At 39.3% G+C, this 24224-nt stretch overlaps 1 protein-coding gene across 2 annotated transcripts in view; it reads left to right on the top strand.

The window, feature by feature from the left end:
- WDFY4 (WDFY family member 4) overlaps positions 1 to 24224 on the top strand; it is a 144955-nt gene that overhangs the window by 66316 nt on the left and 54415 nt on the right. For both annotated transcript variants that reach the window (XM_033001780.2, XM_033001778.2), the window contains exons 40-43: positions 12421 to 12498; positions 13415 to 13618; positions 14429 to 14480; positions 15790 to 15956. In XM_033001780.2, coding sequence (XP_032857671.2) covers positions 12421 to 12498; positions 13415 to 13618; positions 14429 to 14480; positions 15790 to 15956 — 501 coding nt within the window. The remainder of the gene's footprint in view (positions 1 to 12420; positions 12499 to 13414; positions 13619 to 14428; positions 14481 to 15789; positions 15957 to 24224) is intronic.

Raw genomic sequence — 24224 nt, 5'->3', positions numbered from 1 at the left:
CTGGTAATTGCTATTTTATGCTTTCTTGGAAGACTGAGTAGCCATGCAGGAGCAAGAGGATCACTGTACAAAGTCAGATGTTTTAATGCTTACAGGTGACAGAGTTGGGTAAATTTGCCATCAGGAGAGTCTATAAGACTCTGAATACAGTGCCAAAGGTTTCCAAATCATTGACTTTCCTGTTTCAAAACAAGCCTTTTGATCTCATGCTTTTTGTCCTCTCTTCCCCCAGTTCCCCTTCCCCTCAGTTTTGCTGTTGAAATCTATGATATGTATTTAATTTTTAGGTTAGCAATGACTGTTTTTGTTGCCTTTAACAAGCTGCAAGAGCAGCAAGGGACAACTGTAAGAATCATATTTCATCAAATTTTAAATCAGTCAATAGCTTCTACCATGCAGTGTCCTGAGGTTTTTCCTGAGGATGAGTGCCGGAGCAATGTTCCAGGCAGCATACTTCTAAGTGCTGTAAGACACCGTTTCAAGGCTGTAGATATAGTTGTTATTCTTTACCAGAAATGCAGAGCCTCCTGAATTTTACAGCAGGCCTGATCATGCCTGTCTTCTCCTGTTTTGCTTCATTAATTACATTCTGCTATGCCAGAGGACCATACAGCTCAAGAGAATGAATCAAAACCCATCTTTTTAAACCCAGTCTTCAGAATGGAGAGGTTAACAGAGACTTCCTAACTTGTAATTGCAAAACCAGAAACTTTACAGTAGGATTTTGGTCAGCAAACATACGCTTGTGAAGACAGCTATAGATAAAGAGCCAGCATCTGACCTCCTTTGTGTTGACTTTGTCACTCTGTCCATTGCAAGAGAATTCCTCCTAGTTAAGTGATGGGAGAATACAGCTTTTGAACTCTAAGGATTTTTGAGCAGTTTGATGGATAGCTTGGTTTCTGCTTTGTTGTCCTATGCAAGGTCACTGCAGAGCTAACTGCAAAAACCCCACATTTAATAGTGTAGCTCTACAAACAAGGAAATACCAGATGCTAAGTTTGGCTTGAGTGGGAGTGACTAATTTTTTTTTGGTTGTCTCTGTAATCAGAGCTTATCTCTCATGCTTGCTTTTGTAAGCAACAGGCAGATTGTTAAACTCACTGCAAATCTGTAAAAGGTAACTGCATCAATGTGTCAGTGAGAGCCTTCTTTGCCTCTGTGGATAACCTTCTGAAGTCAGGAGCTCCAAGAAAAGACCTCTTGGCTGAGACTTATGTCACTTATGTCAGACATAGAATCTACTTCAGTTCCTTTTGAAAATTATTCCTCTCAATTTTTTACAATACATATTTTATTTAATTATACTGATGGCTAAACAGTCTTGATGTACCTGCTGAAAAGAAACTACAAATTCATTAACTCATCTAGGAAAGTGAGTTGTGTGCCCTTGTCTTAGCACTGAGCAAGAAGATAGTGATATGACCAAAAATCACTTGAATTCTGCATAGTTTTCTAACAGATACGCTTGGTTGAAATAATAGCAAATGTCTCTTGGGCAAGCTCCACTGAAAGTTGTCTGTCAAGTCCTGCCTCTATAGTTAGATTCCCAAGAGGAAGAAAGACTCAATTCTCTTCTAGGAGCTGATGTTTCTTTTGAAGTCTCAGAAAGACCGGGGCATATTTCAAACACATTACTTCAAATTCTTTTGGACTTTCTTTAGTTTTAGATTTACAGGAAATTTTTTTTTTTTTTTTTTTAGTTTTCTGATGTGTTTATTCATGAGGCTTCTCTTAAACCAGCAGCTAAAAGTGTTGTTGCTACAGAAAATTGTTTCTTTCACCAAGAACAACAATCTTTTAAAATTTCACAGCCAGCAAAAAAATTTTAAACATTGTTTCACATGTAACACTCATTCTTAAGATAAATATGGCTAGTATCTCTAGGGATTCACCTGTGGTGATAATGCATTATATTTTGAGAAGTACTTAAATGTAAAATTTCCATTGACTTCAGAGGGAGTTTGAACTACAGGCTAATTCATTCCATAATGGAAATGAAAATCTCTACATCAACACTTACAGTAGTTTTTTAATGTGTTTTTTTTTTTTGAACAGTGCTAGGAATGACTTACCTAGTACAAATAGTAGCTGCATCACAGATACAGAATTAGTCCTGTCTGGGGCAGGACTCACCCAATATGATTCCCTCAGGAAAGAAGACCGGGGCTTTGTTCACTCCTGGCTGACAATCTTGCTTCACACTTTCTGCAGCTATCTTTACAGGTTTTGCATTAGGTTTGGGGGAAGAGGGAGAAATGACTACTTTAAAATTAATATGTACAGATCATAATCACAGATTATTGGGTGAGATGTCTGTGTGCAGAAGTCTGCGTTTTAGAGGGTAGTTTTAAAATAGGCTTTTCAAGCAGAAGTGTGTGATGTTGAACTGGAAGGCTGATAATGTGTTCCTTGGCTCTTGTCAGGGCACAGAAGACTCAGCCTTGGGACATAAAATCAGTGGTAGCTCAAAATGATGTGTCAGTGTGCTTTTACTTCTGTAAGAAAAAAGTTTTCTCTCAAGTTGATGGATGTCAGTTTACAGAGGCTTGTCCATTACCACCCAAGATGTCAGCAGTAATACTAGCAGCTGAACCCAGAGCTAAATTGTGAACCAATGCCTTCATATACTAGCTACATCTTTCCTGCATTGTTATAACATCTTTCAATAACTGACGGTAAAATCAAGGCTGATGCTGACCAGCTTTTGTTTTCAAACAATAGTAGAGCCACTGCATCAGAGAGTGGTTGTTTAAGGTGTGGAGGTGTGCGAGGTAGTGAAAAGGAGAGCAAGGTTGAACAAAAAGAGATTGCTAATTTGGGATGAAGGAGGGACAAGCTCAATTTAGCAGTTCATGGTAGGTAAAATGAAGAAGATACAAATATCTGAAACATCATCACAATTATTACTTAAATATTTTTCTTACCAATCACTCAGATGGTCTTTTACCAGCTTTTCAAGTTAACTGAGTTAAAACAAGCAAACATATAATGATATTTCTTTTCAAAGTGCATCATTTATGTAACATCTTTATCTTCATAATAGAAGGATAATTAGCATCACTAATTATCTAATTAAGTTCATTAACTATCCACCAACAGTGCACCATGAAGTTGACATTATGTTCTTCTGTCAACAAATGCTTTGATTTCTTAGGAAGTAATTAAAATGTAAATTAGCATGTCATTAAATGCACAAGGGAAGTTTGGAATCAAATATTCATTTAAAAACTGCTCATAGCATACATTTTTTACTTCAATGAAAGCAGGCACTTTACTATTAATGATGTATATTAAACAATTTCCATTATAATATTATTGTCTTGTTTAATAACTGGCTCAAAGCTAAATTACAGTATTCTGCAGCAAGCTGGGAAAAGTTTCTTTAACTTTGAACAAAGAAATACTTATGTCCTCTTAAGTGGATAACTGACATACTGCTCATTTATCATTTTCAAATTGTTTACAAAATCATAAAGAAATAATTCAACAGGTCAGTAACTTGTGTAAAAACTGCATGAAAAATGCAAAGCTATCTAATTTTATGTAATACAAATCACAGAACTTTCTGAAACGTATAGAAATAATTTCCATGTGCATTGAAGATAACTGTTTAACAGAGAAGTTGGAATATAAAGGTTGTATGATGATGAATACAAACTATTAGGCTGACTTAAATCAACAGGCCACTCACCCCACAGTTTGTCCCCTAAAAATCCAATACTAGTTGCTACAGGAGATGATGTGTGACAGCACAATGCACAGTAGAAAATCTATCCTAGCAGAATTGTTCCTTTCTTGATTTATATCAGTTTTATCTTAAAACCTGAAATACAATAAATAATATCCCTTTCAAAACTTTTCTATGTTACTATTCAGAGGGAGTTTTTCTGTGTTTTTAAACTCATTAGTGTCCTGCTGTAGTGAAGCCCATTCATTTAATTACACACTGTATGAAAAGATGTTCTCTGTTTCCTGCATATTTTTAAAAAAATATTTTTGTTTTTCAAGATGGATATTGTGTCTGTTTAAGGTTTAAGCTTGGATATAGGAATTCAGCTTGTGAAGTTTAATGTTTAAAGCTTTGGCATTGAAATCTCATCTGTCAAGAGCTGCTGGTTGCAGAGTTTTATTTTCATGTAACAGAGATGATGCAAAATGAGTTAAATGGTGTTAATGTGGATGAAAGCAGTTTTATTTGGTTGCAGAGAAACCCTAGAAACAATTGCTAGACACTGAAACAGATTTTTTTTTTCTCTGCTGAATATATAGAAAGACAAATAATTTTTCATATTTCTTGGTTCCAGTATGTCCATTTTCTTCCAGAATTTTGATGCAACATTTTATTTATAATAATTTCAGAAATCAGTTGTTTGAATTAAGTTGCTTTATATTGTTTGATTCTTATATTGTTTGATCAAAAGCCTGAAGCAGCAATTTAAACTGAATCAAATTTAGATTTTGTTTTAAAACATCAGATGGAATCAACATTCTCATCCACAGTTTCCACCCCAAAAATATCTTTTCATTGTTAATTATTTTTTAAGTTCTATATTTGTTCCATTTTTAAAGACAAATAATGCATTTTTTCAATTATGCTATTTATTATTAGAAATCTTTATAAGGAGAAGAATTATGACCAAATTTTCTTATCAACAAATTATGAGGTTTCTATATGGTGTCTCACTTCATGCAGGAAGTAGTATAAAATACACATAGGAGTCAGGCTGCCCAGAAATTTAAGTATGAGTTTCTATCAGACAGACTGAAAATAGCTGAATGTGAACTGGGTGGTGGTATGTGCAAGTAGAGAACAGGAAATCAGGAGATGTCCTAGAAACCTCTGCAAGATGTACTTAAATGTTTCTCCTAAATGAGGGTATAGGTTGCTAACCTGTGCTGAAGTTTGTGACCATTCATTTCTTGTTGTTCTCATCCTTGCTAGCCAAATTAAAGATAAAGCTTGATTGTGTCTGTCTGTTACCTTCATGCATTCTGCTGCAGAGTAGCCTGTAGAGTCCAGGGTTGTTCTACAGGCACTAAAAAACTCTGGAAGTAAACTTGTGACCTTTAAATGCATGTCATTTTAGGAAAACATAATTTTAGGGGTAAGGGAAGAGATGTTTCTTTGTATTGTGTACTCTGAGCACTAAGCATACTCTAATATTTACATAATTCTTTCATCAGCTAAAGGATTAGAAGTGCACATTTTTCTTAAATAAAAGCCATGATTGAAATGTAATCAGAAAACTGAAGTGCATAAGGCTTTCAGATACATGCATTGAGATACTATGTAATAAAGCCCTAAGTTACATACACCTGTAGGACTTCATAGAAAGTCACCATTTTAAATAAAAGTAGGAAAATGGTAAGAACAAGTGAAGGTAAGAAGAGCCCCATTGCTATTCCCATAATGCCAAAGTGTGACCTTCACCTTTCACTAGAGGTAAAAGCTAATACCTCTGCTTTAACAGGATGGAAACTGAGCCCGCAAGAGGTTGAGTGAATTACTGCAGTTGTAGAAGTCATTCTGAGAAATAGGATTAAATAACAAACATGTCTTGCCTCCCATTGTGCTTTTTTTGCTATTAGGAGATGATCTATCTGTTCTCCCATGAATTCATCTCTTCAGTAGTATGATCTGTTGAGGGAGTATGTGTGTATGCACACATACCTACATATATGTATAGTTGCTATTGTAGTAGAGTTGTTTCTATGCTGCCTGAATTTGGCTGATAAATACAATGTGGAAGTCTCAGCAAATGTACCCCATACTTTGGGTTTATCCTCTTGAAACCCACCTCTGTGTGTGGGTACATTTATGATGCACTGAAATATGGAGGTTTTTCTCATTAAGTTTTCTATTCCCCAACCAACTGGCAATGCCAGGAATCCATCCATGATCCTTAGGAGCAGTTGGCACTGTGCATTAGCCTCCTAGTGGGTTGAGGCACAAAGCTTCTATGCAACACTTAACTGCTGGAACTACAGTCTGTTGAAAAGCTAAATGAATTTTGGCAAAGCAACAATAAAATCCACACGGCAATAACAATTCTGTGATTCAAAAGAGCCTGCAAACAGCCTTCAGTGTGGAGAATGTGTATGAAGGACTAGGATAAACTGCTCTTTAATATGCTAAGGAAAACATTATCTGCCTTAGCCTAATGCTTGTTACCTGTTGACTAATGAAACAATTTTTCCTCTTATGAAATGAACCTACCCTCTTGCTAGTGCGTAGCCAATTACTTGAGAAGTAGTTTGGTCACAATATGGGTGGCTTATTGTTTGCACAGGATAGCAGTCTACCTGGTCTCTGATTGACTGTATTAGATTTAATAGCAGTACTAGACTTGGAGATGTTATGCATTTTGTGGCTGTGTCTGAATACAACAGGGCTGGTGAGTTGGAGACTTCACCCAGATCTGGTAATTTACTATAACACTTGGATTCTTCTTTGTAAAACTACCATGCTAGCTGTAAGCCTATCATCTGCTTGTGAGGCTGATGAAGAAGGGATTGATTTATTCTCTGTGATTTATCAGGAAAGGACCAGAAGTTTTGTGCTTTAATTGTGCATGTCAGGAGAGGAAATTCTGATTAGATGTGTGGAAAAAGGAGCATGAGAGCTGAAGTGAATACAAGAAGATAGTTTTCACACCTCAGCAGAGTTTAGGCTCAAAACTTAATTGTTGACAATCTGGCTCTGTAAATCATAGTGGTTCAGGAATTTTACATTAAAAAGATTATTGGCTTTAGATGGTGACTGCAATAATCAACCATTTATGTGAGAAAGTGTCTCCTTCTTAAGCCACATCATCAGTGACCAAGAGATTCATGCTGGTTAGGGCATGCAGTCCAGAGGACAGAGATGGGACATGGGGCTGCCAAAAGGAGCAATGCTGCAGCACAGGTGGATGCCATTTAATGTTGAGCTGCTGGGAAATACATACCTAAGTAAAACTGAACAATTTGCTCTTTATAAAATTACATTTCCTTAGTGTTCTATTTCATCAAAAATGCAGCTTTTCTGTTTGATTCAAGATGGAAAGAGTGTATCACATTAGTATAATGTAATTTTTCTCATTCCAATGATGCTAATTTCCTGTTTTCCTCTTTTGCAGTCATCACCTGTAGAGGTTTTAAACATGTTTAGTTGGCACTTGTAAGGTCCAAGTGCTGTGTATATATTATCTGTATGTTTGTATCTTAAATGCTTGGATTAAAGGTAAATCTGCCCCACTTCAGGAGCAGACAACCTGTATATAAAAGCTGTGAAGTATATGCCTAAACACATCCTGAAACAGAGTGATTTCTTGAATCAGTGTCATGAAATCTATTTCTGCCATGCACAAACTCTTTGCCACTATCACGTGCTATTTATATGCAGTTTGTTGTGTCCCTAAGAGCTCCTTACCTTCTGTTCTGTTTTCCTATGTGCATGGAATACTTTCTGAAAATTTAATGATTGCTTTAAAAAACCCTTCCATGTAGAATTGTGAAAACCCACATTAGAGGAATAAGGTATGTAGACTTTCCCTGTGATATAAGATCTAATATCTGGTAAATCAGCTATATTGGAATACAATCTGGCACTGGGAACATAAGAGTAGAAGGGAATTCCAAATTGGTTTGTAAAATTGTTTTCCCCTCCCACTACTGTATGCTGTCACTATACAAATCCTCTTTGTGGGCTTATCGGGCTGTTTCAAATTAATTCAAGTTGGGTTTGCCACATCACCAACCCTCTTTCCCCCACAACCAAGTCATAGTGGCAGGATGTTCCAGAAACTCAAATGTTTTCATTTCTCCATATGTAAGCTAAAGGCTTTGACGTCTTTCATAAAGATGTACTGATGAAAAGTACTATATAGGAGTAGATACTTTTGTTACTGCTGCAATGCTCTAAGAATGCTCTTACTGTGTGTGCTTATATATTTGTAATACTTATTTTGCTCAGAGGAGCTAAAGTTGTAGACTAATGTCACTAGTTCTAGTCCTTACCAACAGATAATTAGAACACATGCTTCAAACCAAGTATGTGGGTAGTGTCACTGTCATCCATGGGACTATTCACTTAGCACAGTGAGGGATATGGAGATTTGGGCTTTCCTTTTTGTTCTTCCAAGTCCAAGATTATTTTGTCTTGAAGTTTATTTTTATTTATTAAGAGGTTTGGCACATACTTTCGTGTGCATGTGTGTTCTGTAGTACAACACATAGCCTCTAATCCCCCAAAGAAAGCCTCAAAGTGCAGAGTTCCAATGACATCATGTTTTTTTAGGAAAGAACTATGGCATATGTGGCATCTGTATCATGCAATATGAGTTTATTATGGCAGGTCTGAATATTTATGGGGTGCAGGAGTGTTAAGTGATATATATATATATATGTATGTATGTATAAAAATAATAATAATAATAAAAAATCAGACATAAAACATTCCAGAGCTCAGTAGAGAATTGTTAACTTAGAAGTCACACCTCCACATTTTTTTCTTTCTTTTTTTTTTCTTTTCTTCTCAACTGTTTCTTATTACAAGCAGCTTTTGAATTGCTTTAGTTGAAAGAAATAATAGAAAACCTACTCTCTGGGGTTTTTTAAGCGTGCTAATTTCTCTGTTTGCCAGCATTTTTCTCCTAGCTGGTTTTACCTCTCTCCGATGCTAATCATTTTCTCTCCTATTTTCATGACGTCTCGATGCAGCAAGAGGAGAAATGTTTTTTGATTCAGTGGGTTTTTTTTTTTTTTTTTTTTTTTTTTTTTTTTAATAGGGAAATAGCTTGTAAATTCCATCAACTTTTCAAGCTCTAAATATTGGCTGGGGAATCTGAGACAGCAAAAATGACCTGATTCTACTTAGAATGTGAGTGTCTAAGGCTGCAAAGTAGAGAAGTCTGTGTCAACAAGACTTAAAGCATGGTATCATACTCAGATTTTTAGGCCAGGATGGATCAATATGGCCTTTTGGTCTGCTCATCCCTAGAATGCAGGTCATATTTCTTGCATTTACACCTGCTTTTCTGTATATGAAACTCAAACCTTATATTATGTTACACGATATTACCAATTATCAAAGCTGGCATATTGTTTTTTTTCCAAGATATATAGCACACCGTGACATTGTTGTATTTAATCTACTGTATAACAAGTTTCCATTTTAAAGGATAACCACCTACAATTTTTAACAAAAACTATTCATTTGTTACAAACTTATTTGCACTAGTTGTTTATTATTAAGCATTACAGTGTAGTTGTTCTGACTGAACACTTAATAAATAATACTCTGGCCTATATTCTCCATGTTTATTGGATAACTTTTTCAGGTTTTGCTTATTAGTTTGTTTTGTTTTATTTTGTTTTTTAATCACAGTGATCTCCAGTTTTTTTAACTGTTCATTTCATTTTACAACCAGATGGTTTTCCTGTGGAGATGATCATCAGGGATGTGTTCATCTGGTTGAAGATGGCTAGCTATAGCTCATTTGGAAGACAAAGTGGTTAGTCTTCACCAGATGTGGCAAGCAGAATTTTTCCTTCTTAGGACTCTTCATACGTTTCAAAGGCTAGGAGTTGGGTCAATGAAGTCAGTGAGAATCTTTGCAACATGGGCTTTGACCTTAGGGGTCTGATCGGTGACCATGAGTGGAATACAGATTATGAACAACTTTGAAACAGCTGCCAGTAGAGCACTGACTCGGCTTGAATAGCCTGTGGGTATCTGAAATGGTTGTTAATACTTGGAGGAATTGGTTGTCTATTCTGAATGGCTTTTACCTTATGTCCACATAGAGCTGGGATCTCGGCTCTTCTCCTGTACAGAACCCAGCTCAATGGAACAGAGATGCTGTTGCTTTCTAGGTCAGCCATTATGGGAGTTTTATATGAATTATGGAATAGTTTTGTGAGGCCACAACTGTGATTACAGGTTTAATGATGCTTTAAACAAACAAAAATGTAATGACTTTCATCAGTGTAAAACAGGAGCTTCCTGCAGGGAAACACCAATAAATGTGGCTTCGCAGCAGGGGTACAGACCTGGCTGGCAGCCAGCAGTAATCGGCACACCACATAGACCTTGTGTGTTAACTTAATTATAGCACAGTGTAAGCAGCAGTTAGACAGTTTGCTGTGAGGAATCACTGCCAGTGTGGCACAGAGTCCATGCATTTAAAAGTTATCCATCTGATCCATGGCTCTAGGTAGTGAGAGGCTGGGACTTTCACAGCCAGTTTAGCCTCATGCTGTGACTTGCAGCAATCTTACCTTTGTCACAGAAACTCAGGTGGGTATGAGAACATCTGAATGGCACTGGGGGCACTCTAACCTTTCCCGTATAATGTCCAAACAGCTTCTGCTTTCTCTGCCACCTCTAATCCTCAGGAATTTATCAAAGGAACAGATACTTCTGCTATTCTCTGTAATGCAGTTAATGGTCAGCCACTTTGATTCCTTTTTTTCTTTTTTTTCTTATTTTAACTTTCATGGCTTTGGTGTACTTTTTGTAAGTTTCTGGGAAGGGCAAGCAGTCTTATTTTGACTTCAGGATCATGTTCTAGTAAGCCTGCATCCTCCCTACACATTTGGCTGGCACATGGAATAGATGTTTATGGTTTATTGGACACTATGACTTTTGGGATTATGTTTCTTTCAGTACTGATTAGAACAATTATCCTGAGTCAGGTCCTGATGTGCTGTACCACTGACTTCAGAAAAAAAAAAAAAAAAAATTTTCTCCTTCAGAGAGCTTTTGGTTTGGAAAATATTAAAGCAAGTATGGCCACATAAGATCACACGTGACATCAAGTAGTTGCAATAGGATAGCTAGAATCTTTTTTCAGGAAATACACTGTCAAGCAGGAGAATTTTTACCTGTGACTGTTAATAAGAAGGCTGTGATACTGAACTCTTCCCATGAGCTGCTTGTCAGCAGTCACATGAATAGATACTGAGCAAGTAGAGGAATAGATGGAGCAAACACAATCCTTGTGTTTACATAGAAAAGTCTGAGTTACGAGACTGTAGAACAGTCCCATGAATGTTGGACGGCCTGTTAAAGCAGAGTTCTGTGCTGGTTCTTCAGTTGCCTTCACGTAATAAGATAAAACAAGCCAGTAGCTTATTCAGCAGTTGTTCAGTGCCTCAGCTATACACAAAGCCTTTCTGTATACTTTGTCTCTCTGATCAGGGAAAAAAAATGTCATGAGAACAAATACATTACTTCAAGTCTCTTTGGGATCCAGAATTACATACATGGCTAGGAGAAAGCAGGAACTAAACCTAACATTTTCAAAGCTGGAGGCTTGTCTTTGATTAAAGTTTAGCAGGGGGATTTCAGAAATTAGTATGATAGCAAATATCCTAGGTTTTATATTGATGTTATTTGCATGATGCTAGTTTGGCACCTTAGGGATTCCATTGAGTTTAATAATGTTTCTGCTGATCTTTCCAAAAGGGAGGCCCAGATAGGAAGCAGTGTTTGAAATTCTCTAGGTCTTGCTGAAGATCACATATCAATCTGCTTGCAGAGTGGGACATACAACTTGTAATCTCTTGGCAGCAGTTCATCAGTACATGCTCAGATACCCTTAGCTTGAGAAGTTAATTCCAACAAAACAGCAGATTAAATGTGTGACTGTTAGTGTGAGTTCACAGTTCTGTGAGTCTGGTGCATTCTGGAAAGAAGGGAAAGGTGGCCAGGAAGTTCTGTCAGACTGCTTTGGAAAAAATGTATTTCCAGAAACACCTGAGTAACACAGGGGTTTAGGGCATGTCTGTGCTGTATAGCGGAGCAGAGGCAGCTATTATGGGTGTCATCTTGCGCTAGCACAGCTCTGCAGGTTTCCAGTTCTAGAGCTAGCTCAGACATCTCTGTATCACAATCCCATTAAATAGTATATTTATAATCCAAGCCTTCTGTTGCGAGATAACTTTGGCTCCTAAATCTCAGAAATGTTTTTGCAATCTGTTGGTTTCCTGTATGCAAGAAGGGGATATGGACCATTCCTTTGTTTGCACTTTCTGTTTATGCAGCAAGGAGCAGGTGTATCATTACAGATCCTTACCTCAGTCGGGGTCTCTACAACAGATAATTGTCTTTTATGCTACTTGCAGTACTAATTAATTCAGCTCCAAAAGAAGTGGCCTTAAATTGCATTTACGGTTTTCTTTCTCCTTTTGAGTAGTTCTACTAATGACGCTTGTTGAGATCATTAATATGTTTATCTTCCTGGTGTAAGTGTGCAACTTTCTCTCAGGTCATTGCCTCATGACTATACTGTCTGGAAAGCTGCCAAACTTGCAGACACAGGCCATATTCCCTAATTATTCTTGTAAAGACAGAACAACTAATGTCGTCTTCTGCCTCTCACAGAGTTTACACCTGCAGCACCTTGGTGTAATGTGTTCTGATGTTTCTTTTAGGGATTTGTGTCATGTATGGAACGATACCGAAGAATTGGGCAGGAGCTGTACGCCTCTCTGTATAAGAACCACGTACAGGTAAAGAACAGGAATATTGTGCAACAGCTTTCTGTTGAAAGGATGCTTTTAGACTACCCTGAGAAATCGGACATTTCAGAAGTGAGATGAGTAGTATGCCCAAAGAAATGCTGGAAGTTGATGAGTCAGCACTCTGTTCCTGACATCACTGCTGAAGTATGATACAGCATCATTCACCAATCAGATTTCTCACTTTATCTTCAGGAGCCTTTTTTATGTTGTTTAAATGAATTATTCTACTCTCACAGTGGCAGAAATGAAAGTAAGGATTTTGACCTTTTTTTCTTAGCAGCCAGTAAAACTTTTCAAGGCATCTCAAGCTCATAGCCAGTAAAATCTTACAGATATTTTTCTGTTTCAGGATTGGTCATCAGAGACCAACAAGCTTTTCATTCTTTGAAATTCTCACCTCTTCGCTCCTTAAAATTGATATTTTAGTGCCCCCCAACTCCATGCACACACCTCCTAAGTAGAAATAATTAAATTTATGCCAAGCTTAGAGGGAGCACAGTACGCTTCTGACCGAGACTTTCAGACTGTGTTTTCAGTGAGCATGGTTGTTGCCATTTGACAAAAACATTCACCAGAAAAAACAGGAGTGAATAAAGCCTCTGTGATGCTGTTCTCCTGGCTCACTGTTTTTGTGTTGGAAATCTAATGAAAGCAGACATTTTCAAGGAGGTTGAAGTTTGTGACATGTTTACATTTGTCACTATATTTTAGTTTGACTGGTAACATTCCCCACAGCACCATTAGTGTTCAGACAGACCTGTGCTTGCTGGGTCTGCAGAGCTCTCTCTGCAGTGGTCCCATCTGGTAGGTTGGGTAGATCCCTCTGAATCACTGGGGTGGTGTCATTGCTGGATGGAAGGAGGAAAGTATGCAAATGGTGTAACAACGTGGTTCTGTACTACAGATGCTGCAGTGTGGTTACAGCAAAGCAGCCAAGGACTGGATGATACTTGAGGAGCAACTTTTCTCCAGAAGGGGCCTGTGGAGGAATGCATCACAATCATTAGAGCCACGATGGATTCTTGATTGTTATGAAGGGCCTTCACGAATGAGAAGGAGGATTCAATATGTGAACACCCGAGTGGCAATGATGCTATCGAAGAGTGAGGTAAAAAGCTTTTGCAGGTGGTGTACGATTTCTGTAACAGTTGCTGGTCTTTATATTCACCTTTTTCCTCTGGTTCTCATCACCTGACTCATCAATATGCTGTGTCATACATGGAGAACCCAATGAACAGGTCTCCTTTTGAGAGTAAGAAGGGCTGCAATGTGTTTAGCAGCAACAGAATGATTTTCCCTCTCCTCTGGTATAAGATCTCCCCAGACCAATGAGGGTATAACAGACCATAATTTTCTGCTGGTAATATCTCATGGGTATAGCACTTCCCAGTGTATGCAATGGAGTCCAGTTAGAAGGCTGCACTGTCCTGTTAGTCTTAATGCTTATTAGGGCTACTAGAACTAGTGTATGATCAAAAGAGGAATTAGAGTGGTTTGAACTAAGTGTTGAACTGTGGATGTGGGGTGTTTACTACCGTCTATATCTGTAGTGTCTAAGTGCCTAATCCTATCAGCCAGGAGCTGAAGCATTAGTATATAAGGAGGTTCCCATCTCTAGGACGTTTTCAGCTTTTATGTGAAGCTTGGATTTTGGCAGTTTTTCATAGACCGGGCGGTATGTTTTTTATCCTATAACTGGCCTCACGCAGGGTGTTCTTTGAAAAGTCAGTATCTTAATTGTTGACATTTGGTTTTACATGTAATTGTTCCTTTGGGTCCTTTCAAATGAGTTTGTTTGAATTTCCAGAGCATTTATTTGCAATGTAGTTCTAAATTTGTGTTTTTCTCTGCAGAGAGGTTCTGAGCTATGTTTACCTGTCTGCATGTTCCACTTCAGTCATACCTCGTCTCTTTTCAGGTTCTCCCAGCAAACAGAAATGAAACAACCCCTCCAGCTGAAGTCAATCCAGGTAACCATTTAGGGCTAAAGTGCATCATCAAGAGGGTGGATACAAACAACCAAAGAAAATTGGAGTTAGTGTATGGAGTTCCAGGTCAGAATTTCACCTAGTGAAAAAAACTTATTGTCTGTACTCTGGGCTAAAGAGTCACTGTAATATCTGGGAAAAGACCAGTGCAATTGCTATAGTCAGTGTATAAACTGTCTTCAGAATTTGTTGTTCTCTTGTTGCCACCAGAAAGATCTGAAAGCAAAAAAGCTATCTTGAAATGAAAGCTTTGGGGATTCTTGGACACCTGGAAAGCTCCCAGCTGCTTAAACTCAGAAGGAAAAGTGCAGACTTTCCCCCTGCTGTTAGTAGACACTCCAGTTCTACCTCTTCAATAGTATTTAAAACCAGGTGATAGGTGGCTCAGAGAAGTGGTAATACAAATTGTAACTTTCCAAAAATGTGGACAAAATAATGGCGAGTGAAAGGAAATCATCAAGAATATTAATGTGTCAATTTGTTTTTCAGCATTCAAAATATGACCAGATTTTTAAAAATATCATAATTATATTAACATTTTTAGTTTTCCAAGGCCAGGTTTTCTGTTACATGAGACATTAAATAAAGAGGGGTGAGAGTGAAGTATGGAACAGAAGTCAGTAATTTTTCAGAGAGGGTGAAAAACCCCTCAACACTGAGAAAGAACTGTTGTTTGGAAATGTCATCCAAGTCTAAGGCTGTGGATTTCAGCCACCCATACGGCTTCTTCAAGTCAAACTTCTAGAGTACGCTGTCAGAAATAGGCAGTATTGTATACTTTTTAGTATGATAAGGCCTAGCAGACAAGTGAGAGTGGAGCTCATTGTTCTAGACCCCAGAAAAGATTAAAGTACTATGTAGTTTCTGTGTAAAAGTAGTTACAGTCTACCCCAGTAAGAAGCCTGATCATGCCTTCCATAACTGCATGCACTGCATGAATTTGCAAAACTTGGGACATGGGTTGGGCAAGATATGAGTAGATTGTCTCTCCTTGGATTCTCTTAAAATCCTGCTCAGTGCATGTCCCCAAAAGACTACCATTTTCAGTTTTTTCCAATTTCCTAACCTTCAGTGATTATAGGAATTTAGTTTGAATTACAGTTGAGTGCAGATACTTGTATTTAATTCCCTAAACTAAGCATCCTTTAGTAGTCACAGATTTTACTTCCCTTTTGCCCATTTTTTGCAGATAAATATTGCTATTTCCCAAGGTAGAACAGATTGGGTAAATGTCTAAATTGCAATTGCTCTTGGTGACACTAAAACTGCAGTCTCTTTTATACTGATATAGGAGAGCCGACATTAAATGGAGCAGAAAGGGGGATGGATAAGAATGGATTGGATTGTAACCAGCTAACATTCTTCCCTGCTCTACATGAGAGTTTCCATTCAGAAGACTTCTTGGAACTGTGTGTGGAGAGACAAATTATATTGCAGGAGTTTGCAGAGAGTGAAAAGGTAGGAAAGATGAAGTAGAAAATTTTATATGGGGAGATGGCATTTTAGAGGGTGGATTTGATGTGGAGACCTATCTGTTCCTTTCAGTTTGGGGTTCAGGTGGATTCAGGCTACAGTAAACATCATTGCTATCTGTTTCCTTAGAGCAATTGCAATTTTCCAGCCTCTGTATGAACTCCTATATAGAATTATTCTTGAAGAGCATTTAACATTAATTCTGAAATAACAGAAAAAAATTTGGCCGTGCAACCAAAGTATTTTTGAACCTGTGAGACAGTATTGTCTGAATTTTCCTAAGAAATGACATATTATGAGACTCTGAGAATTCCTGTCCTGCTTCCCCACCTTTACTCATGCTCAGAGCAGTGCCTGCATCAAATTTATTTATTATGTCTAGAAGAGTATGACAATTTTGTATAGGTTGCTAATTCAGTGATGTTTAAATCTTTTCCTGCTGAATACCAGAAAATGTTTTCTTCCTCTTCACATGGTGTTTTCTTCTCTGCCTCCCAATGTGTACTGGACAGATTCTTCCCTCTAAGGCCATAGAGACTTTCCCTGCTTCCTGTTTGATGCTTCCATCATGTGTCACCTAGTCTGTTCCTACTTTGTTCTTGTACTAGACTGCATGCCCTTCTCCCAGGTTTATTCCCAGCATAAAGAAGATGCAGGTTCAAGAACACTGAGGGAGGACATGAGCTGTGGCATAAATAGGGGTGACTGTTAGGAGGATGGTAACTTTGGTCTAGTGTTCTCAATTGAATCCCTTTGCTTGAAAGCCAGCAACCTGCCCTTCTCTTTCAACATAGTCTCCACAGTGGTGACTCTAAAACAACTCACTGATGTTGGATATGCACTGCACATAACCGTTTTCTGCAGGACTGTGAGAGATTTTGTCATGAGGAGTAGACCTGGCCCCATTCTCTGATCTTTCGCAGGGTACCTGTTTCTTCCAGAGTCATCATTCCCCTTGTTGTCCCAAGAGTTAGCATCTGTTATGGTTTGAACCTGGCTGGCAGCCAAAAACCATACAGCTGCTCACTCACCCACCCCTGCCCAGGGGATGAGAGAGAGAATTGGAGGCTAAAGAGAGACTCATAGATTGAGATAAAAACAGTTTAATAATTGAAATAAAAATAAAACAATAGCAATAATAGAAAGTACAAACAGGTAATGCACAAAGCAATTGCTTAACACCCATCAACTGATACCCAGCCTGTTCCTGGCTAGCGATCCTGAAAAAAACAAGATTCCAAAACAGCAATCCTGGAGGCAGGAGAGAAACCTCCCACTTTCCAAGCTGACCCTTTTTTATATACTAAGCATGACATTACATGATATGTAATATTTCACTGGCTAATTTGGGTCCGGTGCTCTGGCCCTACTCCCTCCCAGCTTCTTGTGTACCTGTGCATGAACAGGACACAGGGAGTTGGAAAGTCCTTGAGCCCCTAGCAACAACTGAAAATATCAGTGTATTATCAGCATTCTTCTCATACCAAATCATATACTCACTCCAAATCACAGCACTATTCTAGCTACTAAGAAGAAAAATTAACTCTATCCCAGCCAAAACCAGGACAGCATTCCATAATGGAAGCCAAGAGTCAGACTTGAAGTATTTAAACTCAGCCATCACAGTGCTGTGATAGCTGTACATATGTCTAAAAATAATTATTTTGGTTTTGTCCCAATACCACCACCGAATTTTCTTTATGCTTTGCCATTGGCCGGGGGTCACATTTGTCGTCTCTAACATGATGGCTTCCTCATGCTATTAGAGCTGTTGGTACACTGCCTGTCTATACAACATGATTCATTTTCCCTGCCCCTCCTTCTTCCCCCTCCCCAACCCCCCATACCTCTCCCCAGCAGAAGGAGACAGGCATGAAAATGTGAGGCATGTTTTCTGTGCACTGATCTCATTTTGAGCCTTCAGGCTGTCTGCCTCTTCTCCATGTAACTCCACAGGAAGCTGTCAGAAACACCAGGCATGTTTTTTTTCTAGCAGCAGTCACCGTGTTGCCGAGCTGACAGAAGTATTAAAAAAAGCAGTAGGGGGTGACATTAGCTGTCCTGCGCTCACTTAGTGCGCTGCAGTCCTGCCTTGTAAATGGCTGCCTCGTGAGCTGTTTGCACTTTAAGCAGATGACTGGAACCATCTTACCTACTGCACTGCACCGAAAAGTCATTGCAATGCTTTGGCAGATACTGGATTGATTTCTGGAACACAGGGATAGCCCTTGTCTGGAAAATGGTCATTGTTTTATGTCACCCGGTGCTATTTTTTTTCACTTCCATTAAACAGACACCTTTGTACGTATTGAGATATGTGAGATGGCTTTTTGCAGAAGCAGCAGATCAAATGCTATTGACATTGGCAGAGTCTGTTCCTCGAGAAGTTAAATCAGGAGAATATGGGTGCAGGTAGGGTATTGTTAAGCTAATATAATCTAATCTTTTGTTATAACTTCCTTGAAAAATTGAAGAGAAGACATTTCTAGGCATTCTTGTGAAAATAATTTAAATATTTTAACAACATATGTTTACCGCTTGAACTGCAAGAGAAAGGGACTATAAAGGAGAAAGCAAATGGATGTAGTTTGACTATAGGCTAAAGGAGGCTACTGAGTGGTTAGTCCCTGAGAGAGTGGAGACTAATAAAATGAGAGTCATGCTCTGTGTGTTTGAACAGCACTCAGACTGTGCAAGGTTCAGCCTTTAGATATGTCCTTTTTTGACATCTTTTTATGCAATAAACTACCCACAGAGGAATGCATTTCCCAGATTTCAGTCAAAAAATCTGAATTTAGGAAATGACAAAAATCAAGAAATGAATGCCAGATCTGTGCAATTACAGCCCTTAATGACATAATCACTTGCAGATTTTACCATAAGACTATCCCTCCTGCTTTACCAGTACATAGAGTGGAAGGTATGTATACCCAAATCCATACCTGCAAAGTAGTATTTAGTTGTATTGGCCATCAGTGTCTCTTCCAGCCAGGATCCTTGTAATACATACAAGTGCACCCTCTGTCTTCTGCAGCCAGCAGGAATGTTATAGACCCCAGTCATCTTCCTTACACATTGTTAATTTATCACTAGAATATGTCCATCCTGAGCAGGTCCTATGTAAAAAATAGTTGTAGTTACATGGTAACATAATGCATATACAAAGGGACTGAATTTAGGCTGACTTTTGAGGATATTACTTTGCAAACATAATAATGCTTTCTTAAATTTTGTGACATTCACAAAGCTTGGAAATGGAAGCCTCTATCAGACCTCCCAAGAATAGCAGGCCAATGGCAGAATTGCTGAAAGTTGCAGATATATCAACGTGTGCTGGAGAAAGCACCTTTAGAGCCTTTCAGGCCTTTTTAATGGCCTCTGCCAAAGTGGCAGGTGGAGGTGATAGTAGGGAGTATATTATGATCCTGGATATGGTCCTGTCCTGTAGAGGGAGAAGGTTGCAAAAGAATCACAAATCCCTTCCACCATGTGTTCCACGTTCCAGTCCTGCCTTTGGAAGGGAGAGTGTGTTGTGATGAGCACAGTTTCTTTCCTTATTATTTGAATTTTAGCTTCAGCTGTTTTGCCCCTTGGCTGCCCCTGCATTCCTGTTGTGTTTCAGCTCTCTGCCCCATTCTCCTCACCTACATACTGCAGCCTCCAATTCTCAGGATTCTTTATCTCATCCTATTTCCCTTGCTCAGAGTCCTAGTTTCTCCTCTGAAGTCACCCTACCCTAGATGTAGTGTCATTCCCAGTTATATTAAGCTCCTTCCTCTTCTTTCCGTGTTTCTTTCTGTACTCCTGCACTAGTTTCTCCTAGTTACCATCAGCTTTCAGTGATCTGCTAAAGGTAGATTTTAAAGCCAAAAACCTTGTATGCAGTGCTGCTGTAATGCAAAATACAGAGGGCCGTTCTTGTCCTTTGGCTCTATGGAGTTACATAAAGAAGTCAGTGGGCATTCGGAGGACTTGTAGACGTTTGTGGCTCACCCACACGCCAAGAATCTGGGCACAAGGGTTGGAGGGTCAGGCTAGTTGTTTGCAGACTGAGGGAGAATGGTAGCCCAGTAGCTGAGATACTTTGTTGCTTCACCTACTCCCTTACAGATAGCCTTACAGTGACCACTTGTGAAAGCTGGGCAAAAGGACTGCTTTGGTTGTGCTTGGGACAAATGTGACTTTGAGCTCAAAGCTGGGAATGAGTCACCTCATTGCTCAGTATTTGGAACTGGTGTTGTAGTTACAGTAGCGTAAAGTAGTATCTATGTGTATATGCCCAAAGCATAAGGTGGGTTTTTCTCCTGCACACAAGTTAATGTGTGTAATTCAATAGATGAATGTACCAGACTGCAGGTGCAGATTTACAGGTGTTGCTGTCAGGGCTGTCTTCTCAGAAATTACTGAACTGTCATACTCTGGCTGCTCAGTTACACATTTTGCTGAGGCTCCATTGAGGTTATAGTGTGTACAGGTGAAGATTATGGTTTGCTTGTATCTTTAGTCTACTGAGACTGTACACACCATAGGCATGGAAGGAGAGGTTATATGTGATGCGGGTGATGTTACACAATGTACTTCTGCAGAATTTTGCAAGAGAAATGCAAATAGGAACCTGTCCTGATCTAATCTATCAACTTCCCTGCCAAAAGCGAGAGCCAACCCTTTAAATAACTCTGGTTTACCAGCAGAGACAGGGAGAATGGATTCCTACATCTGCAAACTGAGCCCCCAACTGCAAGATTGCCTCCCTGATCTTTACAAGCCTAAACTAGTCCTGCCAGGTTGTTAATGTATGGTTAGCATGTAATAGATGAAGAAAGTGTTGGAAAGCTTGGGGAATGTTTTTGGTGTAGAAATTCTGAATTTTGGAGAAAAGTAAACCTCTGTTTGCCAGCAAGTCATTCGAGACAGTAAGAAATCCAAGCAGCTGGGGTAATGAATCTGAAGTTAACAAGAGGGCATGGCTTAGCAGAAATCTGAGCATAATGCCTTTCCTTGAAAGAGGGGCTAGAGAGAGCACAGGAGATGCCAAAAACAATAATAGAAGGGACTAGCATAAATCAGGGAGACTGGGATCCATGCTTGGGAGAAAGGAGCCGATTAAAGATCAGGCTCAATTGAAAGAGGGAGCAGCTGTAAAGTTCAGGTCTGGGTCTGGCAGAATGGTACAGCAGCTCTGCATCCACTTGGTGGAGCCAGTGTTTTTAGGGGCATTGCACATACCTCACAGCTATAAATAGAGAATAATTTCAGTTGGAAGGGACCTACAACGAATGTCAAGTCCAACTGCCTGACCACCTCAGGACTGACCTAAAGCTAAAGCAAGTTATTAAGGGCATTGTCCAAATGTCTCTTAAACGCCGACAAGCTTGGGGCAGTGATTACCTTTCTAGGAAGCCTATTCCAATGTTTGACTACACTTTCAGTAAAGAAATGCTTCCTTATGACCAATCTAAACCTCCCCTGGTACAGCTTTGAACCATTTCCATGCGTCCTATTGCTGGATACTAGGGTGAAGAGATCAATACCTCCCTCTTCACATCCACTCCTCAGGAAGCTGTAGAGAGCAAAATGCAAAGCACCAAGGTAGTCTGTTTTCATGAGAGCACTGTTAACACTTCATTGCAGTGTGAGGATGCAGCAGTAAAGAACTTTACATGTGCCGGCAAGCAGTGGGAACAGGGACTATTTATTGTGGTCAAAGCAGAGGACTGGGAAGACAGGTCCTTGGCACAAACAATTTCCCTTTTTGTGTGCCTCAGTTTTTCCTCTTCCCTCCCTGTTGCAGGAGCAGGGATTTTAATGGCTACCCCACTGCAGGAAGGAGCACTAAGCAGTAATAGGGGTTTTCAGTGTGAAACTCTGCCTGTTCAGATGGGAGTGTCTGAAGAAGGACAAGGTGTTGCAGAAGATTACTCCTCTGACTTGCCCTATCTGGGTTTCTGTTGCAGTGGAGAGGCTGCTGGGACCCCCTTTCCCAGCCCATGTTCCTCCATCCCTACCCCAGCTCAGTGAACAACTTTGCTACTAAATGCAAAGGGCAGGGTCTGACTCATGCTGTAAGTGTCACAAAAAAAGCCCAGAGCATCTTTAGCCAGATCTCTGCTCTTCTGGATGTGCTCCTTCACTCTACTACGTTGTGCTTCATGGATACCTCCTAGTATTCTCACTTCATATCTGCTTCTTGGTTTTGTTTTTTTTCTTTTTTTTTTTTTTTTTCGTGTTCACCTTGATGAAAAACATCTTTCAATTGTAAGACTGTAGCTCCTACCTGGATCTCTGCAGAGATCCTGACAAACCCCAAGGCCCTGCCTGCCACCTCAAGCAAGCACAGCTGATCTCCTAGCAGTTGCTTTCTGTAGAATGATGCAGTGGAGAAAAGAACAGGCAGACTTTACTGTGGTTATTCCTGAGAGAGTCATGAGAGCAGTGGGAAGGGCATGAACCTGAGTGAACTGACTTAAGGGGAAAATTAAGGGCTCATATTAGTTTTTGGCAGCATTTTCTGTTTGAGAGGAGTCTGGAGTGAGACAGAGATGTCTGGGTGGGAAAGAGGTATGAGCACAATCCTATTAGAAGCGTCTTCCAGATGCTATCATCAGCTAAGGGATGCCAGCCTTTCAGACTGGTGATGGGTCAGAGCAGATGGCAGCTTTCATCACAGAAAGCAAGGACAAAGAGCAGTCCCAATGCCCACAACCATGTACAAGCCAAGAACCTTTCTCTGCCACCCTCCCTTTTGCACAAACATCTGATATTCTTTCCCTGCAACGTTTGGGAAGTTGTTAAAACCTGAGAAGTGCATGCAGAAGAAACACCTCCCATGTAGGATTTCTGCTCTATTGGAGTAAGGGAGGGAGGGTGAGTGGTGACTACCTGCAAAAAAGGAATGTGTCCAGCATCTTCTAAAGTGAAGTTGTGACCACAAGCCTTGCTTTCTAGTGATTGCAGTGGTTTCACTCAAGTCTGAGCAGAAGAAATTTGATCCAATGTTTGCAACAGTTCAGATGTGACCAAACTTGAGCCTAAAGGCCCTACCGCTAAAGACTAGGTCAAGCGGATTTAGTTTCCTCTGGTCATTGAGCAGCTGGAGAGAGTGAAGCAACCTGTCATGTATTCTTAAGTTGTGATTAATGAGACACATGTGTGATGGTTTTAAAGTAACATGAGACTTCAACAACAAGTAAACTAACAATCATTGCAGGAAGGGTCTTGTGAGTGGCACAGAGAGGTGAACCTGTATTGCTCTTGCTTACCATGATATCACATATCTGTTTCCCTATCAAAAATTGTGAATTTGATTTCATGAACTCCTAGTAATTTTAAACTCTGGGGCCCTACATAATATTGACCCTACTTTACTGACATGTCCTTTATAGTTGATGAACCCTTGGATTCTTCAATACACAACAAAAAGGACAGAAAGAGTATATAACTAGAGGTTTCATTTCTGTGATTTCTGATACAGTGTTTCAAATACCCAAATGCGTTGCTTTTATGTGTATTGTGCAAAATTTTTGTGGCTTTTGCTGAGCAAGTGATTAGAGACATCTGTGAGTGTTTATAGGGAAACATGAAATGTGACAATGAGGAGGTGGAAGGGGTTTCAGGAAGTCCCTAAGCCACTGGTTGCTGAGAAGGTATATGAAGATGAAGAATCCCTCCATACCTAGCATGTTTCTTACACTCTTTCCATAAGCTTCTGTTGCTAAGATGCAGGATAGTTGTTTAGATGGACCTCTGAACTGACTCAGAGTAGCCATTATTTTGTCCTTACTCTGTAAAAATGCTGTGCTCAGGAGATTATGTGGTGTGGGTAAATGTGTTCCAGTAGCATGGTTTTGTGACTTAAATTTTCTTGCATTGTATTTTTCCCTGGAGGGGCCATGCTAAGACTACTGGAGTATGCAGGAATAGATGGCTAACCTCCTCCAGTGTTTTTGAAAACTGTGTAAAGACTGTTTGTATTTTCAGTCGTGTAATTCCTTTGGAAATCTGACTCTTGAACTCCAGAGCAGATTATCGTTTTATGGCTATTTGCTTAAATGCAACTGGAACATTTACAAATAGCTCTTCTGAAAAACAATAAAAAGAAAAAAACCCTATGCCTTTAGCTTTAATTCCCTCATACATCTGAATGAACAGAGCAATCAAGAGATTCAGGGCTTTGGGCAATACCTTAGAAGGTAATTATTCAATTATTTTATGTCATGTTTGCTTCATTGATTAATGATTCTAGTGTCTGGTGAA

This window comes from Tyto alba, unplaced genomic scaffold (assembly GCF_018691265.1).
Source record: "Tyto alba isolate M040663 unplaced genomic scaffold, T.alba_DEE_v4.0 Super-Scaffold_1, whole genome shotgun sequence".
NCBI lineage: Eukaryota > Metazoa > Chordata > Aves > Strigiformes > Tytonidae > Tyto > Tyto alba.
Note: the sequence above shows the minus strand (reverse complement) of the source record. Positions and strands in the feature narration are given on the sequence as shown.